Raw genomic sequence first — 18,886 nt, forward strand, 5'->3', positions numbered from 1 at the left:
CCTCTATGAGCAATGCTGAAATTACAACACGCATCTTATTCGTCGTCTAAAAAAATTCAGTTTCACAAATTTTCAAGTTCCTAACCTACATATTTTCAGAATAATCGCAAAAAAACGATTTAAAATTTTAACTTTCAACACCCTGTATTTCCGAAACTATCAACTTTCGGATAAGGCATGTTTGCGACAATGGTCACCATTTCACGTGTTCAGCTTTCGATTTTCCCATTGTTAATGAATCACCCTGTATATAAGACGCAAGACCTCACGGAATATCACGAATATTTTGAAAATTACCCCAAGTTGAAAGTAAGTTAATTTTGTAAAAACATTCATGACCAAGAAAAAATTTCCTTGAATAATTTGTGTACAGGGTGTCCCACTTAACTTACCTACCCCACTTATCTCGGTTAGTTTTGCAGATATACAAATTTTGTTGAAATAAAAGTTGTAGTGGTTTTTATGAAGTTTCTGTTTGTAGCAACAAAAAACAATTCAAACTTAAATGTCGATGTGACAGATACAATTTATTATTTATTTAATGGTACACCCTGTAAATGATTACATTTTTAGATGTAAAATTTTATTCTGAACAAAAGTACATAACATATGTGGCACTTTTATACTTTTATTGTAAAATACCAGGAAATGAACCGAAAGCAGAAAAACAAATAATAGTTCGAAGAAATAACAAAATTATAGAAAGAGTAATGAAAATTAACAGAAGAAGAAAAATATATATTTTTTAAATAATTGTTCTATGCGATTCCCATTCCTCTGAATGTATAATTCATATATTTTTCTTATTTATGCGATCACACTTTCTAATACGTCGAGATTATTATTGATATTCGAAATTTCCGTAGTTATTCTTTCAATTAATTGATTTATCTTCTACTCTATTAGTATATACTTTATTTTTTTAATAACCCTACAAGAAAAAAATCCAGTGGACTAAGATCTGGACTACGGGAAGGCCACAATGTGGTGCCTCGCCTACCAATCCACTCCGTGAAATTGTTGTTTACAAAGTTGGTAACTTCCCCAGTATTATCACATGGAGCTCCGTCTTGTTACCAGATTATTACCCTTAGCTGGTTTAATGAAATTTCTGACAGAAAGTCGTCTATTTCGTTTTGTATCTTCTACCCGTTAGACTTCCATGAAAAATAATAAAAAAGTATCCGCATGTTGAGACATTTACCATTATTATTTCCTGAAATTGAATTTTGTTCACAAAATGGGGCTTTTCATGAAAGTCAGTCTTGTTGATTTGTTATTGCTATCACATTGATGTAAACTGTTTAGTCTTTGAGAAATTTTTGTCGGAATTGTTGTGTAGTGTTTTAAAACATCTCGTTTTGGCAAAGAACATCAATCAGTAAATCGAAAGAAGTACCTAAAAACACCCAAAAAATCTAAAACAAGTTTAAGGAAACTGTTTATTGAGTTTTGTAGTGAAAAGACAGTGACGGGCCTTTGACTATAATGTCAATATGAAGATGATAAATTCTGAAACTTATAAAGAAAGTGTTATTAATGTAATATGGAACTCCACAGCTAAACAGTTACAAGAAACGTTTTATGAAAAGGTATTAAATTAAGTTCAATATATTTGTGATGTAAAATTTGGCTTTTAGAGCTGTTCAAGATGCTATGCAAAGAAAATTACAAAGCGATGTATTGAAAAGAAAAACCGGTGCCTCATCATTAATGATGATTGTAAAATAATTTTATCGAAATTTGGGATCAAGATGCCCATAATCAGGAAACGTTGGGTACTTGAAAAGTTTCTAAAAGAAGGAAAGAAAATAAAGCTCAACGACTGCGAGTTAATAAAATATCAAAAAGACTATGTGATCAAAAGATTATCCATACATAAATTAGTGCTGAAATACAAAGAACAGTCGTGCGACATATTTTTGAAAAAACTCGTATTGACGTGAAGATGACACGAAAGTTGAAGAAGAGACGAGACCAACATCAAAGCTGTTTTTGGCATGAGTTTAGATATTACAGGGTGACGGCCTCACGAGCGTTTGAATTTAGTCGGTGCAAAACCAATGACGCAACTCTGATCACGTTAATAATGGTACGAAAGATCTCAGATGCATCGGCCATGAAACATGACAGAATGTTAGAGCATGAAATGAGGAAAACTGGAAGTACCAGTTTGGGGAAAAAAATTAAAAAATGTGGTATAATGCTTTGCAAAAACTATCCCACGATAGCAGGATAGCCTGATGGAATCTGTGAAGACAATATTATTGAAATTAAATGTACCACGAATATGAAGACTAAAAAATTATGTGAAAAACGGAAAACTGACCCAGAAGTTTTATGTGCAGATGGCAGCTACAAATGTATTTAACAGGGCTCCAGAAGGGCTATTTCGGTGTAGCTGATTGCAACTACATTACAAATAAAAAAAGTAGAAATAATTAATGTTACATTTGATGACAACTATGTATCAGATCCGATATTCTTAATGTTTTAGTTTTTTCATGGAAAGATAATGTGTATCCATTATTATACCAAATTACAATTTAAGGGCAATTAAAATGCATATACTATTATGGTAACTTTATATTTTTATTTAACTAATTAATCTTGCAACACAGAATATTAGCACTAAACTACATTTTTTATTTTCAATACAAATAAGATATTATTTGGAAATAGTAAATACTTCCGAATATCATAGGACAGTTTTTTAAAATCTGTCATCATGCTTATTATTTATGTCCTTAAACAATTTTATTATACTGATAGTAAATTTCGTTTTGTTCCGTTTCAAAAGGTCTCCAAAATGCCTTGTTGTAATAATATTAATAAACAAAATATCCCTCCTATTTCTCCCTTTGGCAATTGTAATATGAATGATTAATAGGAGGTGCCTATAATAAATTAAAATTAGGTACCTGAATCACACCAAATTCCGTATTGTTGCACTGCACTGCTAGACCATTTGTTAACAACTGAATTTATGGCCAGGTTGCCCAGTGCGGCTGTGTTTGCGTCGTATTTGCCCGCGCGATCATTCTTCAACTGGGCGATCAGACTTGTATATGGGTATGGTTAAATAAATATGGGAACAAGTTTTTCGAAGATTTCATTGACGAGTTGCTGCGTCAGCGACCGAACCTGGTACATACTGCCAACCTCTTGGTTCTTCAGTTGAGATCGGAAAGACTGTAACAGTCATCATCTTTATCATGATCAAGCTTTACATTTGCATGTAAAGCATCATGAACAAAATATAACAGGAGATAATACTAAAACAGAAACCAACTCACAATCGTTTATAGTAATTGGGTTTTAAATGTTATTAATAAATTACAATAAATAATTTTGTATTACTATTAATTTGTTTCGCGTTATGAATTTTTATGTAACAATATTTTGTAACATGTATTATTAAAAACATTATTAGCAATTAACAAAGAAAAGTTACTTAATTTATTTGTTCAAAAATAAAATGTTCTGTGTGCATTATAACTTATTATTATTTGTAATATGCAAATATCTCGATAACCAAGAGAGATATCGAAAATGAACAAGAGTAACTCTTTTATGAAACAAAGGACGTCCTTTCATATTTTCAACATGCAATGTCCGTAATTCTAAAGGCAAAAAAAAATCTGCTCTTATTTATCAAAGGAATATGGCATAATTGAGGCCCTATACAAGCAATGCCAAAATTAGTTAAAATTTCTTATTTGCCATGTCTATAATAGTACCAATTTTTTTGTTCATACTCTGACAATTTTCAAAATTATTGAGAAATTTCAAAATAAAATTCAAACATTGATCTCCCTGTAAGTACCTTTGAATCTCCAGCTTCGATATTTCCCAACCTTTCGCAGACACCCTGTATAATGTCAGTTCAAGCGACATATTCTTTTTTTCTTCAGGAGACAGCTGTACCTTAAAAAACGGCAACGGAGGCACCTGCAAGTACCTGACGCACTGCCCTGCAGCTCTGCAGCTTCTGCAATCGGGAGTCTTCCCAGAAATATGCGGATTCGAAGGGACGCAATCGATCATTTGTTGTGAAGGTGCTGCAGGAGGAAAGAAAACTACTAGTACCACCACGACAACCACCAAGGCCCCTACTAGGAGAACTACTACCCATGAACCGGAAGTCACGAGTAAAGTCACGGTCACCAACAGGACACCTGGGGAAGTAAGCAAACAAAGTAAGTTTTGACTAAAAGTATAAGAAAAGTCTTGATTTGGGGTACATTTTCTACTCTATAAGTTGTGGAGGGTAAAAATCTGTACCATTGTAAGCTTCTTACTGGTATTTTTCCCAGAATGCAAGGAATACGCCCAATACGCTTACGACAGGTCACAATCTCCGACACTGTCCATCATTCCACATTTTGGAAACACTTTGGAGTGCGCCTTCGAGAAATTACAGCTTATTGTTGGAGGTACGTTGGCGACAAGGCAAGAATTCCCTCATATGGTAAGTATTTTTGATGTTAGATTAATGTATCATACGCAATGCCCAGATCTCGCACCTCTCGACTCTTTGTTTGAACACTAAGAAAGTGTATGTGTTTTTTAAATAAATTACAATTACTTTGTATTTGTGTATGTCAGTAATTACACAGGTCAACATTTGATCTAAGCGGGAACACCGTAATCGGTATAGGCTACTAGGGGTTTTTGGGGTCGCTGATTACGATGAGGGGGTCAGTTAACCTCTATCACGTCAGGTTCAATGTCATTTGAAGGTCAAATGCAGAAAAAGCCATGAAAAATTAAAAATCTGAAAAAAATCATGGATATGTTTTTGAGGTCGGACAATCCGAATCTGAGGTCAGCTAAGCTCCACAAGGTCAAGGTCAAGGTCATTTGGAGGTCAAATGCAGAAAAAGCCATGAAAAAAATCTGAAAAAAATCATGGCTATGTTTTTGAGGTCGGACAATCCGAATCTGAGGTCAGCTAAGCTCCACAAGGTCAAGGTCAAGGTCATTTGAAGGTCAAATGCAGAAAAAGCCANTTGATAATTAATGCATAAAAATATCTATGAATATATAAATACTGTGAGAGTTGTAAACATGATTCTTCAATTATCAGAGAATCAAAGTGTTTATGTCCGCAAGAAATATTACATCACACATACATACAGTACGCGCATAAAGTATGGAATAAATTCAGTAAAAACAAAACAAATTTTTTGGGGGAAAATCCTCGAACAAGTCGATTTTTAATTTAAAAAATACATAAAAGGCGATTTTCAACCGTCATTTGTTTTCGAGTAATGACGTCATCGACATGTTTTTAAATAGCAACCCCCTATTTTTTTTCTTAATTCTGAAAGATCGTTACATTGTCGATCCGATAGTATTAAAATATTGCCATCTTACATAGGAAAGTTTTCGAGTAAATGACGATTGAATGTTAGAAAACCCAAATCAATTAAAATAAAGCAAAAACGTTAACAAATTTAGTTTTTCGAAATGCCTGAAGTTTTTTATGGATCACGTAGGTGTAAACCTTTACAAATTGTCACTGTCATACCGACTTTCTAAGTATTGTAAGCGACATAAAAATTATTGTTGAATTTAAAGTATTATCACACAAAGAATTTAAATTTTAATTCTTATCGGATGCGGGGATAAGACTAGAACGCAGCAGGAAGTTTGCGATTTATTTAATGAAAACATCCAGATGGCCGTATCAGCCAATCAGCAGTCAGTAAAGATAGAATCTAAATTTAGAGAAACTGGCAATGTTGTTGATATTCCAAAATCTGGACGTCCAAGCGTTAGTGAAGATCACAAACAAAACATTTTGATAAGTATGGTAGATAATCCTCATAATACTTCACGATTGGTTGGATTAAACAATGAAATTAGTCAGACCACAGTGCTACGTATCCTGAGGCTGGAAAAATATCATCCCTTCAAAATTGAACTTGTGCAGGAACTCAATGAATACGATCCCGACCGCCGCTTACACTTTTGTGAAATTATGATGGATTTATGTCAAGTAAATAGAGATTTACGCCGGCAAATAGTTTTTTCAGACGAGGCCACGTTTTGTTTCAATGGTACAGTGAACCGTCAAACTTGCAGGTATTGGAGTCGGGAAAATCCTCATAGGATGACAGAGACACATACCCAACACCCACAGAAATTAAATGTGTGGGCTGGAATAGTTGACAACAGAATAGTAGGGCCTTTCTTCTTTAAAGGAACCCTTACAGGAGAAAGATATTTAGAGTTTTTACAAAATGACCTTGTTCCAGCGCTTGCAGTAATTTTTCCTAACGATAATGACCCTGANCAGTTGATAATTAATGCATAAAAATATCTATGAATATATAAATACTGTGAGAGTTGTAAACATGATTCTTCAATTATCAGAGAATCAAAGTGTTTATGTCCGCAAGAAATATTACATCACACATACATACAGTACGCGCATAAAGTATGGAGTAAATTCAGTAAAAACGAAACAAATTTTTTTGGGGGAAAATCCTCGAACAAGTCGATTTTTAATTTAAAAAATACATATTTTAGCATAAAAGGCGATTTTCAACCGTCATTTGTTTTCGAGTAATGACGTCATCGACATGTTTTTAAATAGCAACCCCCTATTATTTCTTGATTCTGAAAGATCGTTTCATTGTCGATCCGATAGTATTAAAATGTTGCCATCTTACATAGGAAAGTTTTCGAGTAAATGACGATTGAATGTTAGAAAACCCAAATCAATTAAAATAAAGCAAGAACGTTAACAAATTTAGTTTTTCGTAATGCCTGAAGTTTTTTGTGGATCACGTAGGTGTAAATCTTTACAAAGTGTCACTGTCATACCGACTTTCTAAGTATTGTAAGCGACATAAAAATTATTGTTGAATTTAAAGTATTATCACACAAAGAATTGAAATTTTAATTCTTATCGGATGCGGGGATAAGACTAGAACGCAGCAGGAAGTTTGCGATTTATTTAATGAAAACATCGAGATGGCCGTATCAGCCAATCAGCAGTCAGTAAAGATAGAATCTAAATTTAGAGAAACTGGCAATGTTGTTGATATTCCAAAACCTGGACGTCCAAGCATTAGTGAAGATCACAAACAGAATATTTTGATAAGTATGGTAGATAATCCTCATAATACTTCACGATTGGTTGTATTAAACAATGAAATTAGTCAGACCACAGTGCTCCGTATCCTGAGGAAGGAAAAATATCATCCCTTCAAAATTGAACTTGTGCAGGAACTCAATGAAGACGATCCCGACCGCCGCTTACACTTTTGTGAAATTATGATGGATTTATGTCAAGTAAATAGATATTTAAGCCGGCAAATAGTTTTTTCAGACGAGGCCACGTTTTATTTCAATGGTACAGTGAACCGTCAAACTTGCAGGTATTGGAGTCGGGAAAATCCTCATTGGATGGCAGAGATACATACCCAACACCCACAGAAATTAAATGTGTGGGCTGGAATAGTTGACAACAGAATAGTAGGGCCTTTCTTCTTTGAAGGAACCCTTACAGGAGAAAGATATTTAGAGTTTTTACAAAATGACCTTGTTCCAGCGCTTGCAGTAATTTTTGCTAACGATAATGACCTTGATATTCCTGATGACACCATATGGTTTCAGCAAGACGGTGCACCTCCGCATATGCGCGCCCTGTTCGAGATTTTCTGGACAATTGTTTTCCTAGGAGGTGGATCGGCAGACGAGGACCGATAGAATGGCCCGCGAGATCCCCAGATCTTACACCCCTGGACTATTTCTTATGGGGCTACTTAAAGTCCAAAGTGTACGTTAATAGACCACATAATTTAGAAGAACTCCAAAATTGTATTATAGATGAAATACACAGAGTTACCCCAGAAATAATTCATGATGTGCAAGAAGAATTTCTACACAGACTTGCGTATTGTCAAAAAGTCGGTGGGTGGCAATTCGAACACTTAATTTAGGTAGAAAACTTAATGAATTATATTTGCTTGACATAGGAATTGCTATTTTTTTTATGAATAAAATTTACGTTTTCTAACATTCAGTCGTCATTTACTCGAAAACTTTCCTATGTAAGATGGCAACATTTTAATACTGTCGGATCGACAATGAAACGATCTTTCAGAATCAAGAAAAAAATAGGAGGTTGCTATTTAAAAAAAATGTCGATGACGTCATTACTCCAAAACAAATAACGGTTGAAAATCGCCTTTTATGCTAAAATATGTATTTTTTTAATTAAAAATCGACATGTTCGAGGATTTTTCCCAAAAAAAATTTGTTTCGTTTTTACTGCATTTATTCCATACTTTAGTATGGACTGTATAATTAAAATGTGTAGCTATGTTGTAATATTTTTACAATTCATTTTGATTGTGATTTCTCACATGGAATTTCAAATCAAATATTTTAGAGGGTTAATTCTTTATACTAAAAAGGGACTTACAGTTGACAAAATTGATAGTTTATAAATACTTTATTTTGCTACATTCTTATAATGCATCTCTCTACTCCAGTCGAATTAGATCATAAAACCTGAAAACATTGACGGGGAAGGGTATGTGGAATGAAAATATCAAAAAAGTAACTCGAGAGAAGTGACGCTGAGTTGGAAAATTGCAAATAAGTGCAAATTTACGTGTTTTATCACTTTTTTTACTGCCCAAGAAAATCTAGACGACCTATCGGAAAATTAGTAATTTTTTTGTTGTAGGCAATTAAATTACCTACAATTTAAGGTACCTAGAGCCATTTTTCAACAATTTATTAACTGTAAAATAAAGGTTGAACGCGGAAAAATCACTTTTCGAAAATTGTGCATTATTATTGCAAAAAGATGAAATTGGAGTAGCTTTTTACAATTAACAAAGTAGGACTTGCAAAACAGCGTTAAAAACAAAATATCCCAGGGTCAGGCAAAAGCCGCTCGGGAATTCGCTCTTTTTGCATTAAATAGAGCTTATTTTTACGGCGATTTGTTATAAAAGAGAAATCACCTACGCCTCTTTGTTCCAAAGATAGCTTTTTTACAACGTTAATTGTTAATTAGCTATTGGACGTATCGAACCAGGATTTTAGAGATAATTGAAGAAAGGGTTAAACTTTTATATACCTTTCTCCGTCATAAATTGCAAGAACATGTCTATTAATAATTTTTTTCACAAACTCTAATTCGACTGATTTTTGATGAACGTTGTAGCATATTACATCAAAAGTCTGCGTATCTGTATTTCTTAACGCTTTCGCCTTCACTGCTCATTTAATTAAGTAAATAAACACAGACTACTGCTAGATACTTTTCCTGGAAATGATGCTCAGATAATACAATAAGCATTACAATTGTGAGGTCATCTGTTCTTGACAAGTCTTCTTTGCGCTTTACTTGAACGAGTTCGTGGAATAGCTGATTAGTTAGTAAGAATAGATCTCAGCTAATAAAGTCCATATTTAATAATTAACGTGAACAAAAATTAAAATTCCCAATGAATGTGTACGTACATTTCTAACAAAACCATTAATAAACTTCCCCATATAGACGTTTTTTTTAACAAGGTGAAAGGAATATTAAAAATGAACTTTATGATGTTTACCTACAAAACCTCCAAAAACAGCATTCAACCGTTTATTTTAACATTAATTTATACAACGCATCAAAACTCTGTTGAAAAATACATGTTTTTTTAAATATCAGTGTTTTACCGAACACTAATAATAATGCACAACTAATTTGGATACAAATTACAGTGTGGCGATCTAGTTATTAAGTAGCTTTTTTTATGATATCAATTTAAAAATAAATTCGTTTTCCATAAGGTTAATAGTGTCAACTGTTCCTTATCAAATTGCCAAGATTTTGAAGACGTTATATATTTACTAATTAAATAAATTTTAATTTCTCCGTAACTGCCAGAAACTTATTCATAATTTTCTAGTAATAATTAGAGTCTGGCACACATGATTCGTCTTTCTATATAGGCGGGGGCGGAGAAAAAAAAAATTATAATGGGTCTGTATACGAGGATTTATAATTTTTCGCTTTAAAAACGCATACATACAGGGTGATTCATTAACAATGGGAAAGTCGAAAGCTGAAGATACTACAAGTGAAATGGTGAATATTGGCGCAAACATGCCTTATCCGAAAGTTGATAGTNATTTGACCTTCAAATGACCTTGACCTTGACCTTGTGGAGCTTAGCTGACCTCAGATTCGGATTGTCCGACCTCAAAAACATCCATGATTTTTTTCAGATTTTTTCATGGCTTTTTCTGCCTTTGACCTTCAAATTACCTTGGCCTTGACCTTGTGGAGCTTACCTGACCTCAGATTCGGATTGTACGACCTTAAAAAGATATCCATGATTTTTTTCAGATTTTTCATGGCTTTTTCTGTATTTGACCTTCAAATGACCTTGAACCTGACGTGATGGAGGTTAACTGACCCTCTCATCGTAATCAGCGACCCCAAAAACCCCTTGTGGCCTATACCGATTACGGTGTTCCCGCTTAGATCAAATGTTGACCTGTGTTATTGTACGCTTTACCATTACAATTTATTATATTAAGAAATTTGTTACCATCTTATTGCAGTTTTGGAAAAGATGGTGAATATTTTTAAATACCAGCAAACTTTTTATTTTTCTCCAAAAACGAAACGTTCTTACATAAAACATGCAGTAATAAATCCTGAAAACCTTACTTGCTGTGCAACAGTGACAGACGCGAAATATTTTGTTTAATAATTTTGTGCAGGGCCGTACCATTTTTTTTTTGCTGAATTGATGTCACTGGTTACTCATAACTCCGCCACTGGTAAAGTTAGGAACTTAATATTATTCCGTTCTAAGGCTCTTAATTCATGTACCGTATCTGCAAAATTTGGTTTAAGTATCAATAAAAATAAAAACTTTTTTTTTACTATAATTTTGAAACCTTGTATTTTTTTTCTGAACGGTTTCCGGATAATTGTTTACATGAACTTTTTACTGAAAACTAATTATCTGTTTCATTTAAATTGGGGATACCTTGCGTAATAATGAGAGATATGTAGATACACGAAAACACACGAAAGAATATGCTAGAAAAAAATATAGGGGTGTACTCGTATATTACATAACATAACATCAAATTAAAATAAAATTTAGATAATTCACAGCCACACACACAAAAAAAAGTTGGGTATACTTTTTATGCGACTATATTTTTCGTAGTAATTTGGCCTCCTGAACACGAATCTGGGGTCAGAATTGGCCCATCACGTCACAATTTTTTCCTAACCTCTAAAAACTTGTGAAAAATAGTGAAAATTGATGAAAATTTACTAGGAAAATTTGGAAAAAAATTTATTTCCACATGAAATAGTACATTTTTATGTAAAAGACTCTGCTGAATTCAAATCCACTGTCAGAATTGAGCTAGAACGTGTGGTTTTTTTCTAACCTCAAAAAACCGAGCAGGAATCGCTATTTACAAATTATAAGCGAATTTTAACCAGATTTTGTATAAAGGGGTTTTTTGGGTCGCTGATTACGAATATGAATTCACGTTGTAAAAATTCAAGATGGCTGATCCAATATGGCGGGTGTACTTTTTTGAAATCCACCGATTTCAGTAAAATTTGGCATCATAAGGATTGCTGGTTGATCTCACCTTCATTAATCACACATCTGGAGCCAGATTTTCATAAATCAAGGTAAAAGATTCCACTCCGTCTAAAAATGTGACTTCGCTTAAAAAAATGACTTAAGGACTCTACACATGTAATGATGTGTAGTGTGATGTGCTTGTTTCCATGGGACAAGACAAAAAAGTTTCTACTTTATTCTTTCATTTATTTAGTCGTGCATGGGCTTATGGTTTTCCAATCAGATTTTTTTAACTACTATGCAGTTTTCCTATGGCATTTAGATGCTTTTATTTCTTAATAATTTTAAAGTTCAAGGAAAAGGACACATTACTGCCACACAGCACATCACTGCATCTGCTTATGCCTTCAATCTAAAAATGTGACTTTGCCGAAAAAATGCCGCCTACTCGGCCTAAAATTATGACTCTGCCTACAAATTTTACCTTGATTTATGAAAATCTGGCTCCAGATGTGTGATTAATGAAGGTGAGATCAACCAGCAATCCTTATGATGCCAAATTTTACTGAAATCGGTGGATTTCAAAAAAGTACACCCGCCATATTGGATCAGCCATCTTGAATTTTTACAATGTGAATTCATATTCGTAATCAGCGACCCAAAAAACCCCTTTATACAAAATCTGGTCAAAATCCGCTCAGAATTTGAAAATAGCGATTCCTGCTCGGTTTTTTGAGGTTAGAAAAAAAACCACACGTTCTAGCTCAATTCTGACAGTGGATTTGAATTCAGCAGAGTCTTTTACATAAAAATGTACTATTTGATGTGGAAATAAATTTTTTTCCAAATTTTCCCAGTAAATTTTCATCAATTTTCACTATTTTTCACAAGTTTTTTGAGGTTAGGAAAAAATTGTGACGTGATGGGCCAATTCTGACCCCAGATTCGTGTTCAGGAGGCCGAATTACTACGAAAATTATATGTCGCATAAAAAGTATACCCAACTTTTTTTTTGTGTGTGGCTGTGATTATTTTAGCATAATGAAGTTTAAAGGTGGTTTACTGTTTAGTCTAGAGTTTTCGGTATTTGAAACCTAGTTAAATATTCAATTTAATCGGTCAACGAACCTGATATCATGGCTTGGTATAAAATAACTGTTTTTTGAAGATATATTGCTCTGGACAAAGTGACCATCGCTGTTGGACATAAATAAATATAGGGTAGAGTGGAATTCAAGTTTTGCTGTAATTTATTGCCAGTCCCAATGGTCCAGGTATAAATTCAAACGAATTTATAGTCTGGTGTGTTCATCCATGATTAAGTAACAAAATATTAAATACGCCGACAAAGAAATGCATTAATATTCACGACTTACAGTAGTTTCAATAAGATTATATTTAAATAATGATGATGCGGCTGAAAAGTACACAATTAATTGTTCTCGTATTGAGACGGATATTTACAAACAAGAAAAGACGGCAGTCTCAACGAAAATTTACGAACCGTAACTGAGTAAATTTGATTTTAATTTGGTGCGGTTAAGTTTTTAACAATGAGTTCGTTTAATGTGTAATTTATCCTAAATGTGGTGATCGAACATTTTTTAGAAATCAGGTTAAACAGTTGTGGGAAATAAAAAAACATCATTAAGTGGTTATTAAAGGATAAATCAAATAACACAAAAACTTAAATGTATAAAAAGACAAATGTAATTCATAGATATGCATCGGAAACTTTGCGTGACAGTCAAATAAATAAACAGTAGTAATCTATAGTAAGTGGCGATAAGCTTTGTAGTAGCAGAAATATGCTAAATCTGTGGTCAAGCCATCCATGTGCCGGTCTATGATACACAATGCTACTGACTGCTATAAAATCATTTGCCATACACTCGACCAATCAGAGTGTCAAACTCGCTCGCACACGTACAAACGACAAGGAAGTGCATAGCTAACGTCTCTCAGCAGAAAACCTGGAATATTTAATTTAAAAGAAAAGTAGCCCTACATCTCTTAAAGAAAGTGTTTATTTCTAGGCTCTTATCGGGTATAAAACTGGAGATGAAATTGTTTGGGCATGCGGAGGCTCCCTCATCAGTGAAAATTTCGTTCTCACCGCTGGACATTGCCTGAAAAATCATCAACTGTAAGTACCTTGGTAAAACTGTGTTGCTGCGAATAATTTTCCAACTCAAATGAAGTCTATAATTTTGAGAAAACAGTCTTATATCTATTGTAGAAGGTAGGAATTACTGGAATATTACAGAAAAAAAAATCTAAATAAAGCAAAAACTTTTTCACGGAGACTATTATTAGAAATGCCAAAAAATAAACTTAAAACGGGCAAAACAGTACAGAATTTTGTTTGTCCATATTCCCGGTTTGGATTTAACTTAGAAAATAGTCGCTCTTTTTATAATCAGGTTTTATTTTTTTTCTGCACTCTATTCGTACAATTTTGAATTAATTAAATAAAATTATCATGAATCATGAAAAAATAATCAATTTTTACATTATTTTATGAGTAGTAATAGTACTTAGAATGCTAAATTCAAGGAACATAAGCTGAAGCCGCTAGACAAAATAGCGAATCCGCGTATGAGAGAGGCGCGCGCGCGGCTCATAGCGCTTTATTAACAATTAAAAAACAAGGCTTTAGAATAATGCGAGTCCCAAAAACTTTTCAGCATCTTGTAGGAGGATGTTTCAATTTTAATTTAGGTACCTGGCAACATAAAAAATAACAATTTTTTGTCTGGAAATCGGCCGTTGAAAATCGTTATTTTCGCATTTTCAGCAACTTAAATTGTTTATAACTTTAAAACTATTAATTCTAGAGGTATAGTGCATATAAACTTTTTTATTTATAATGTGCCAAAAAATCTAAAAAAAAATTCGGAAAAAAAAAGTTTCAAGTATTTTAAAATTTGCATAATTTCTTAAATATTACTAGTATGTGGACAGGTGTACATTATTACTATAATACTAATTTATTTTTTATAATAATAATTATAAAATGGGCACCAGATTTCTGGTCGGCATCATCTTGATTCATGTTAAGGAACAGCTCACGAATCTGAATATGCAAAAAAATCGAGGTTTTCGCCTTGTCTAATTAACAAGTTATGTTCTCCAAAATTGCTGATTAGAAAAAGGAACTACTGCCACTGAAAACAGCATAAGAATTATTGTACGCTGGAGCGCAATGGCTCCATCTATCGTGCTGACTCCCACTGTGCCATTCATTGGCTACAGTAGGAAGCGACCTGCTATATCGCAGGTACTTGGATTCCTATAGCGATAATCGAATTTGGTTCACTCTCTTACCGATTTTTTCAGTAAAGTTATTACTTTTTTCAGGGGTTCAGCCGCGTTGATAAGAGTCGGCCTAACGAACCAATCCGACCACGCGCACATGCAAGAACGAACAGTTAACGAGGTCATCGCGTATCCAGAATACTCCTTCAGCAAATACCACGACATCGGCCTCTTGAGGCTTTCCAAAAAGGTCAACCTTGACATCTACGCCCGACCGGCGTGCCTTCAGACGCAAAAGAACATCCCTTTCAAAAAGGCCATCGCGTCAGGATGGGGAAGGGTCGAATATTCAGGAGAAGGGAGCAACGACTTGCTGAAAGTAGTCCTGGAGTTTTTCAGCTTGGATAAGTGCAACGCCACTTATAGGAGGGACATCATCGCTCCTAATTCTAACCTCAAAAATGGAATCATCGACGATTTGATGGTCTGCGCTGGGTCTTCTAAAGAACTGAAGGACACATGTCAGGTAATACAACTTTTAGTTGAAATAAATGCAACAATAAAACATAAATCAATAATAATATATGAGATGTACCAGAATCTATGGTAAATTCATCAAGGGTAACTTGCTAGGGTGAAAATAAACCGATTACCTCAGTACAATTTTACTTCCTTAAGAAGTTATGGGGAAATACGTCTTTCTAAAATAATTCTGTCACTTTTTAAGGTACTCTTAGTTCAATGGAATTAAAATTTTCCTTGTACAAATATATTTTATTCGATTTGAGTTAAATCGTGACAAACAAAAAATCAATCATCTTTCATCTAATGCGACCCTAATATTAATTTTAAAATAATTCACGATATATCTATATACCTAAAGAAAACAAACGAATTCAAAACTAAAAATGCAAAACTTTTAAATTTAAAACAATATAGGTAACTACCAACAATGTGAAAACAAAACGAATTAAATTAAAGTGCCTATGTTCAGGACTATCAATTTTAATTAATAAGTAAGTAGTTAGGTATCTAAGTACCTAAAGAAAACAAACACGAAACAAAAATACGACTATGAAGTTTTAAATGATTCACAATAAGAAAAAAACAAACAAATTATTAAAACTCAATGAAATAAACGTATGTTTGCAAGTATCTATGTATGTTCCGACTACCTAAAGACAACAAATACAAAACAAAAATGTGACCTTAAAATATCGAACGCAATTATAACTTTCCAACAACACCCAGAAAGAAAACACAGTCGTCAGTCGTCACCTCCATTCGCCCCAAGTCAGTTTATTAAAGGATCACGCGCGCGTTATCGTTCGGCTTATTAGCTAAACAGTAGGCAAGACGGTGCGGGGGGAGGGTCGGCGATCGCATCAAGCGAAGCGAGGCGCTTGAATTTTATTCTCGCGTCCGTAATTTTTTTGCGATTACTCCCAAGATATTCATTTAAATTATATGGTGTAAAAGAGTAAAATAATGTGAATAAAAAAATGAAAGCCTCTAACTTATTTAAAATGATAAGGATTAATACCGTATTTGTGTAAATAGCTTTTACATTACCGCTTTATAATTGGCAATTTTTTAAAGTATTAAAATTGATATAGGCATATATAAGATACACACATTGATACACTACCTACATAAACTTTCGGACCCCCCCCCCCGCTCGGATCTTCAATATCGTGTAATTTTACTCCCATTGAAACGAACATGTATTTAGTTAAATTATTGGAATTTGCATTTTTTTTATTTCAGGGAGACTCTGGAGGCCCGCTTCAAGTGTATCATGACGAATCGCAAGGGGTCAAATGTATGTACGACATTGTAGGAGTGACGTCCTTCGGAAAATCTTGCGGTTTGGCCAAAAACATTCCAGGCGTGTACACCAGAGTATCGGCTTATATAAAGTGGATAGAAGACACCGTTTGGCCGAACTAAATATGTGATTTAATTTTATGTTCTTAATGAGTGTGATATATGATAATAGTTGTAGTAAAAGAAACATGTTAAATATTTTGTTGCGATATCGAATAAACAAAACTCTTGTTTTTTAAAATGTTATAGGTACTCTACATGTTCCTACATCTTCTCCTTTTTCTAGTTATACAGGGTGATTCACAAATGGTGACTAAAAATTAATCCTCGTATTCTTTGGTGAATTTTAAGGGAAGTCTTTCGTATAAGGTTTTTATCTAGGACGCTTCGTTAAAAAGATACTTAAACAAAAAATATTTTCATTTTTTTTAAATAATTTAAGAACTAGTAAGTGAAATAATTTGAAATTGGGCACATGTATTTATGTAAACATTGTTCAAAATCTGAGGACTTTTCCTAAATTTTACATGCTCCAGTGGCGGAGATACAAGGTATCGGTGGCATAAATAAAATAATACGCCACTGCTTTTCACTAACAACCATGATATTTTTGGATTCGTCTTTCAGTTTTGTACAAATTACTACTCCTTTATGTTTTTCGAAAAAAAGCCTGATTTTCGAGTAAAACTTAAAAAACGAACTGAAAACAGTTTTACGTAAATGACGTGACAAGCATCTAATCATTCGGATATTTATTCGAATAAAGAAATGAATAACATTAGTCATCATTTTAATGATTTTATTTGAGTAAATGCTCAAAAATACCTCCATTTCCACGAACACAGTCCCGACATCTTTTTAGTAAGGAAAATGTAATTTGTTTGAAATTTATTGTTGCTTGAATCTGATGAAAAGCATTATTTATTCTTTCTTCTAACTGCTCAGAATGTCAAAGTTGCTATCGCAGTCCATTGTGTAATTTTAAAAAGCATTATATTCGAATATCGAACTCAGTTCATTTTTTACGTTTTACTCGAAAATCAGGCTTTTTTGAAAAGCATCAGAGTATAGTAATTTGTAGAAAATTGAAAGGCGAATCCGAAAATATTGTGGTTGTTACCGTAAAGTAGTGGCGTACTATTTTATTTAGAAAAATATGCCACCGATACCCTGTATCTCAGCTATTGGAGCATATTAATTTTAGGAAAAACCGTCAGATTTTGGACAATGTTTACATAAATACATGTGCCCAATTTCAAATTATTTCACTTACTACTTTTTAAATTATTTAAAAAAATTAAAAATATTTTTTGAAATTTAACACCCTGTATCTTTTTAACGAAGCGTCCTAGGTTTCATTTTTGGTCACCATTTGTGAATCACCCTGTATGTGTAAGTATACATATAATACCTATGTATTAAGCCAAGTATAATTGTTTGTAGGTGTTTTCTTTGTTAAGGAGGTATATCGGGGTCCAAGGGAAGTGAGGAGCGCAGAGGGGGTCCTATGCTTTTCTTATGGGACTAAAACCCGCTGCCAACTTGAAAAATTTAAATTCTATTGAAATTATTTGCGATAAACATTATCTATATAGCAAAGAAATCTACTCATATGCACATAGCATACATATTGACTAATTAACAACATAAAAATATCACATTAAGTAGTTTTAAATTATATTTAATGAACGCGTAAAGACTATGTAGATGTGGCAACAGCGCTAATAATTGACTAGCAGTTGTACACACTGTGAACCTACAGACCCCGGACATCGGAGATATTGCGCGTCAAATTCGGGTAAAGATGAGTACGCGTTCAAAAATGTATTGTGTGTAAACTATGTACAATATAATTATTATATATAGCAAATATATCGTATTATCCTCGCGAAGATTTGTTACCTTTATTCAAAATCCGTAAATCATGTGAACTGGTAAAACAACGAGAATTATGTTAATTTAGTTCTAAAGAAATGAAATGACATTCGCGCCCATCTCTCGTCCAAGTCAAAGAATATGTTGGATGCAATTTTGAAGGTTCTGTGATAGAAATTACATTATTACTCACTGTTAGTGTTTTTAATCTCTATTTTAGTAATGGTACAAAAGTTTTGCAACTATAACTAATTTTTTAGATATAAAGTTAGCTGAGAAATATTTATGTTCCTTTGTTATTCCGTACAAATGCTTTTATCTCAAGTATTACTAATTATATTAATCAA

The 18,886-nt window shown here is 33.4% G+C and overlaps 1 protein-coding gene across 1 annotated transcript in view; it reads left to right on the plus strand.

Moving 5' to 3' along the window:
* LOC108904142 (serine protease persephone) overlaps positions 1-16,910 on the plus strand; it is a 21,361-nt gene extending 4,451 nt beyond the window's left edge. The window contains exons 2-6 of the mRNA XM_018706571.1: positions 3,915-4,199; positions 4,317-4,471; positions 13,616-13,725; positions 14,940-15,363; positions 16,605-16,910. Coding sequence (XP_018562087.1) covers positions 3,915-4,199; positions 4,317-4,471; positions 13,616-13,725; positions 14,940-15,363; positions 16,605-16,787 — 1,157 coding nt within the window. The 3' untranslated portion in view covers positions 16,788-16,910. The remainder of the gene's footprint in view (positions 1-3,914; positions 4,200-4,316; positions 4,472-13,615; positions 13,726-14,939; positions 15,364-16,604) is intronic.
* The last annotated feature ends 1,976 nt before the right edge of the window (positions 16,911-18,886 follow it).

Source organism: Anoplophora glabripennis, unplaced genomic scaffold (assembly GCF_000390285.2).
Source record: "Anoplophora glabripennis isolate ALB-LARVAE unplaced genomic scaffold, Agla_2.0 scaffold151, whole genome shotgun sequence".
Taxonomy (NCBI): domain Eukaryota; kingdom Metazoa; phylum Arthropoda; class Insecta; order Coleoptera; family Cerambycidae; genus Anoplophora; species Anoplophora glabripennis.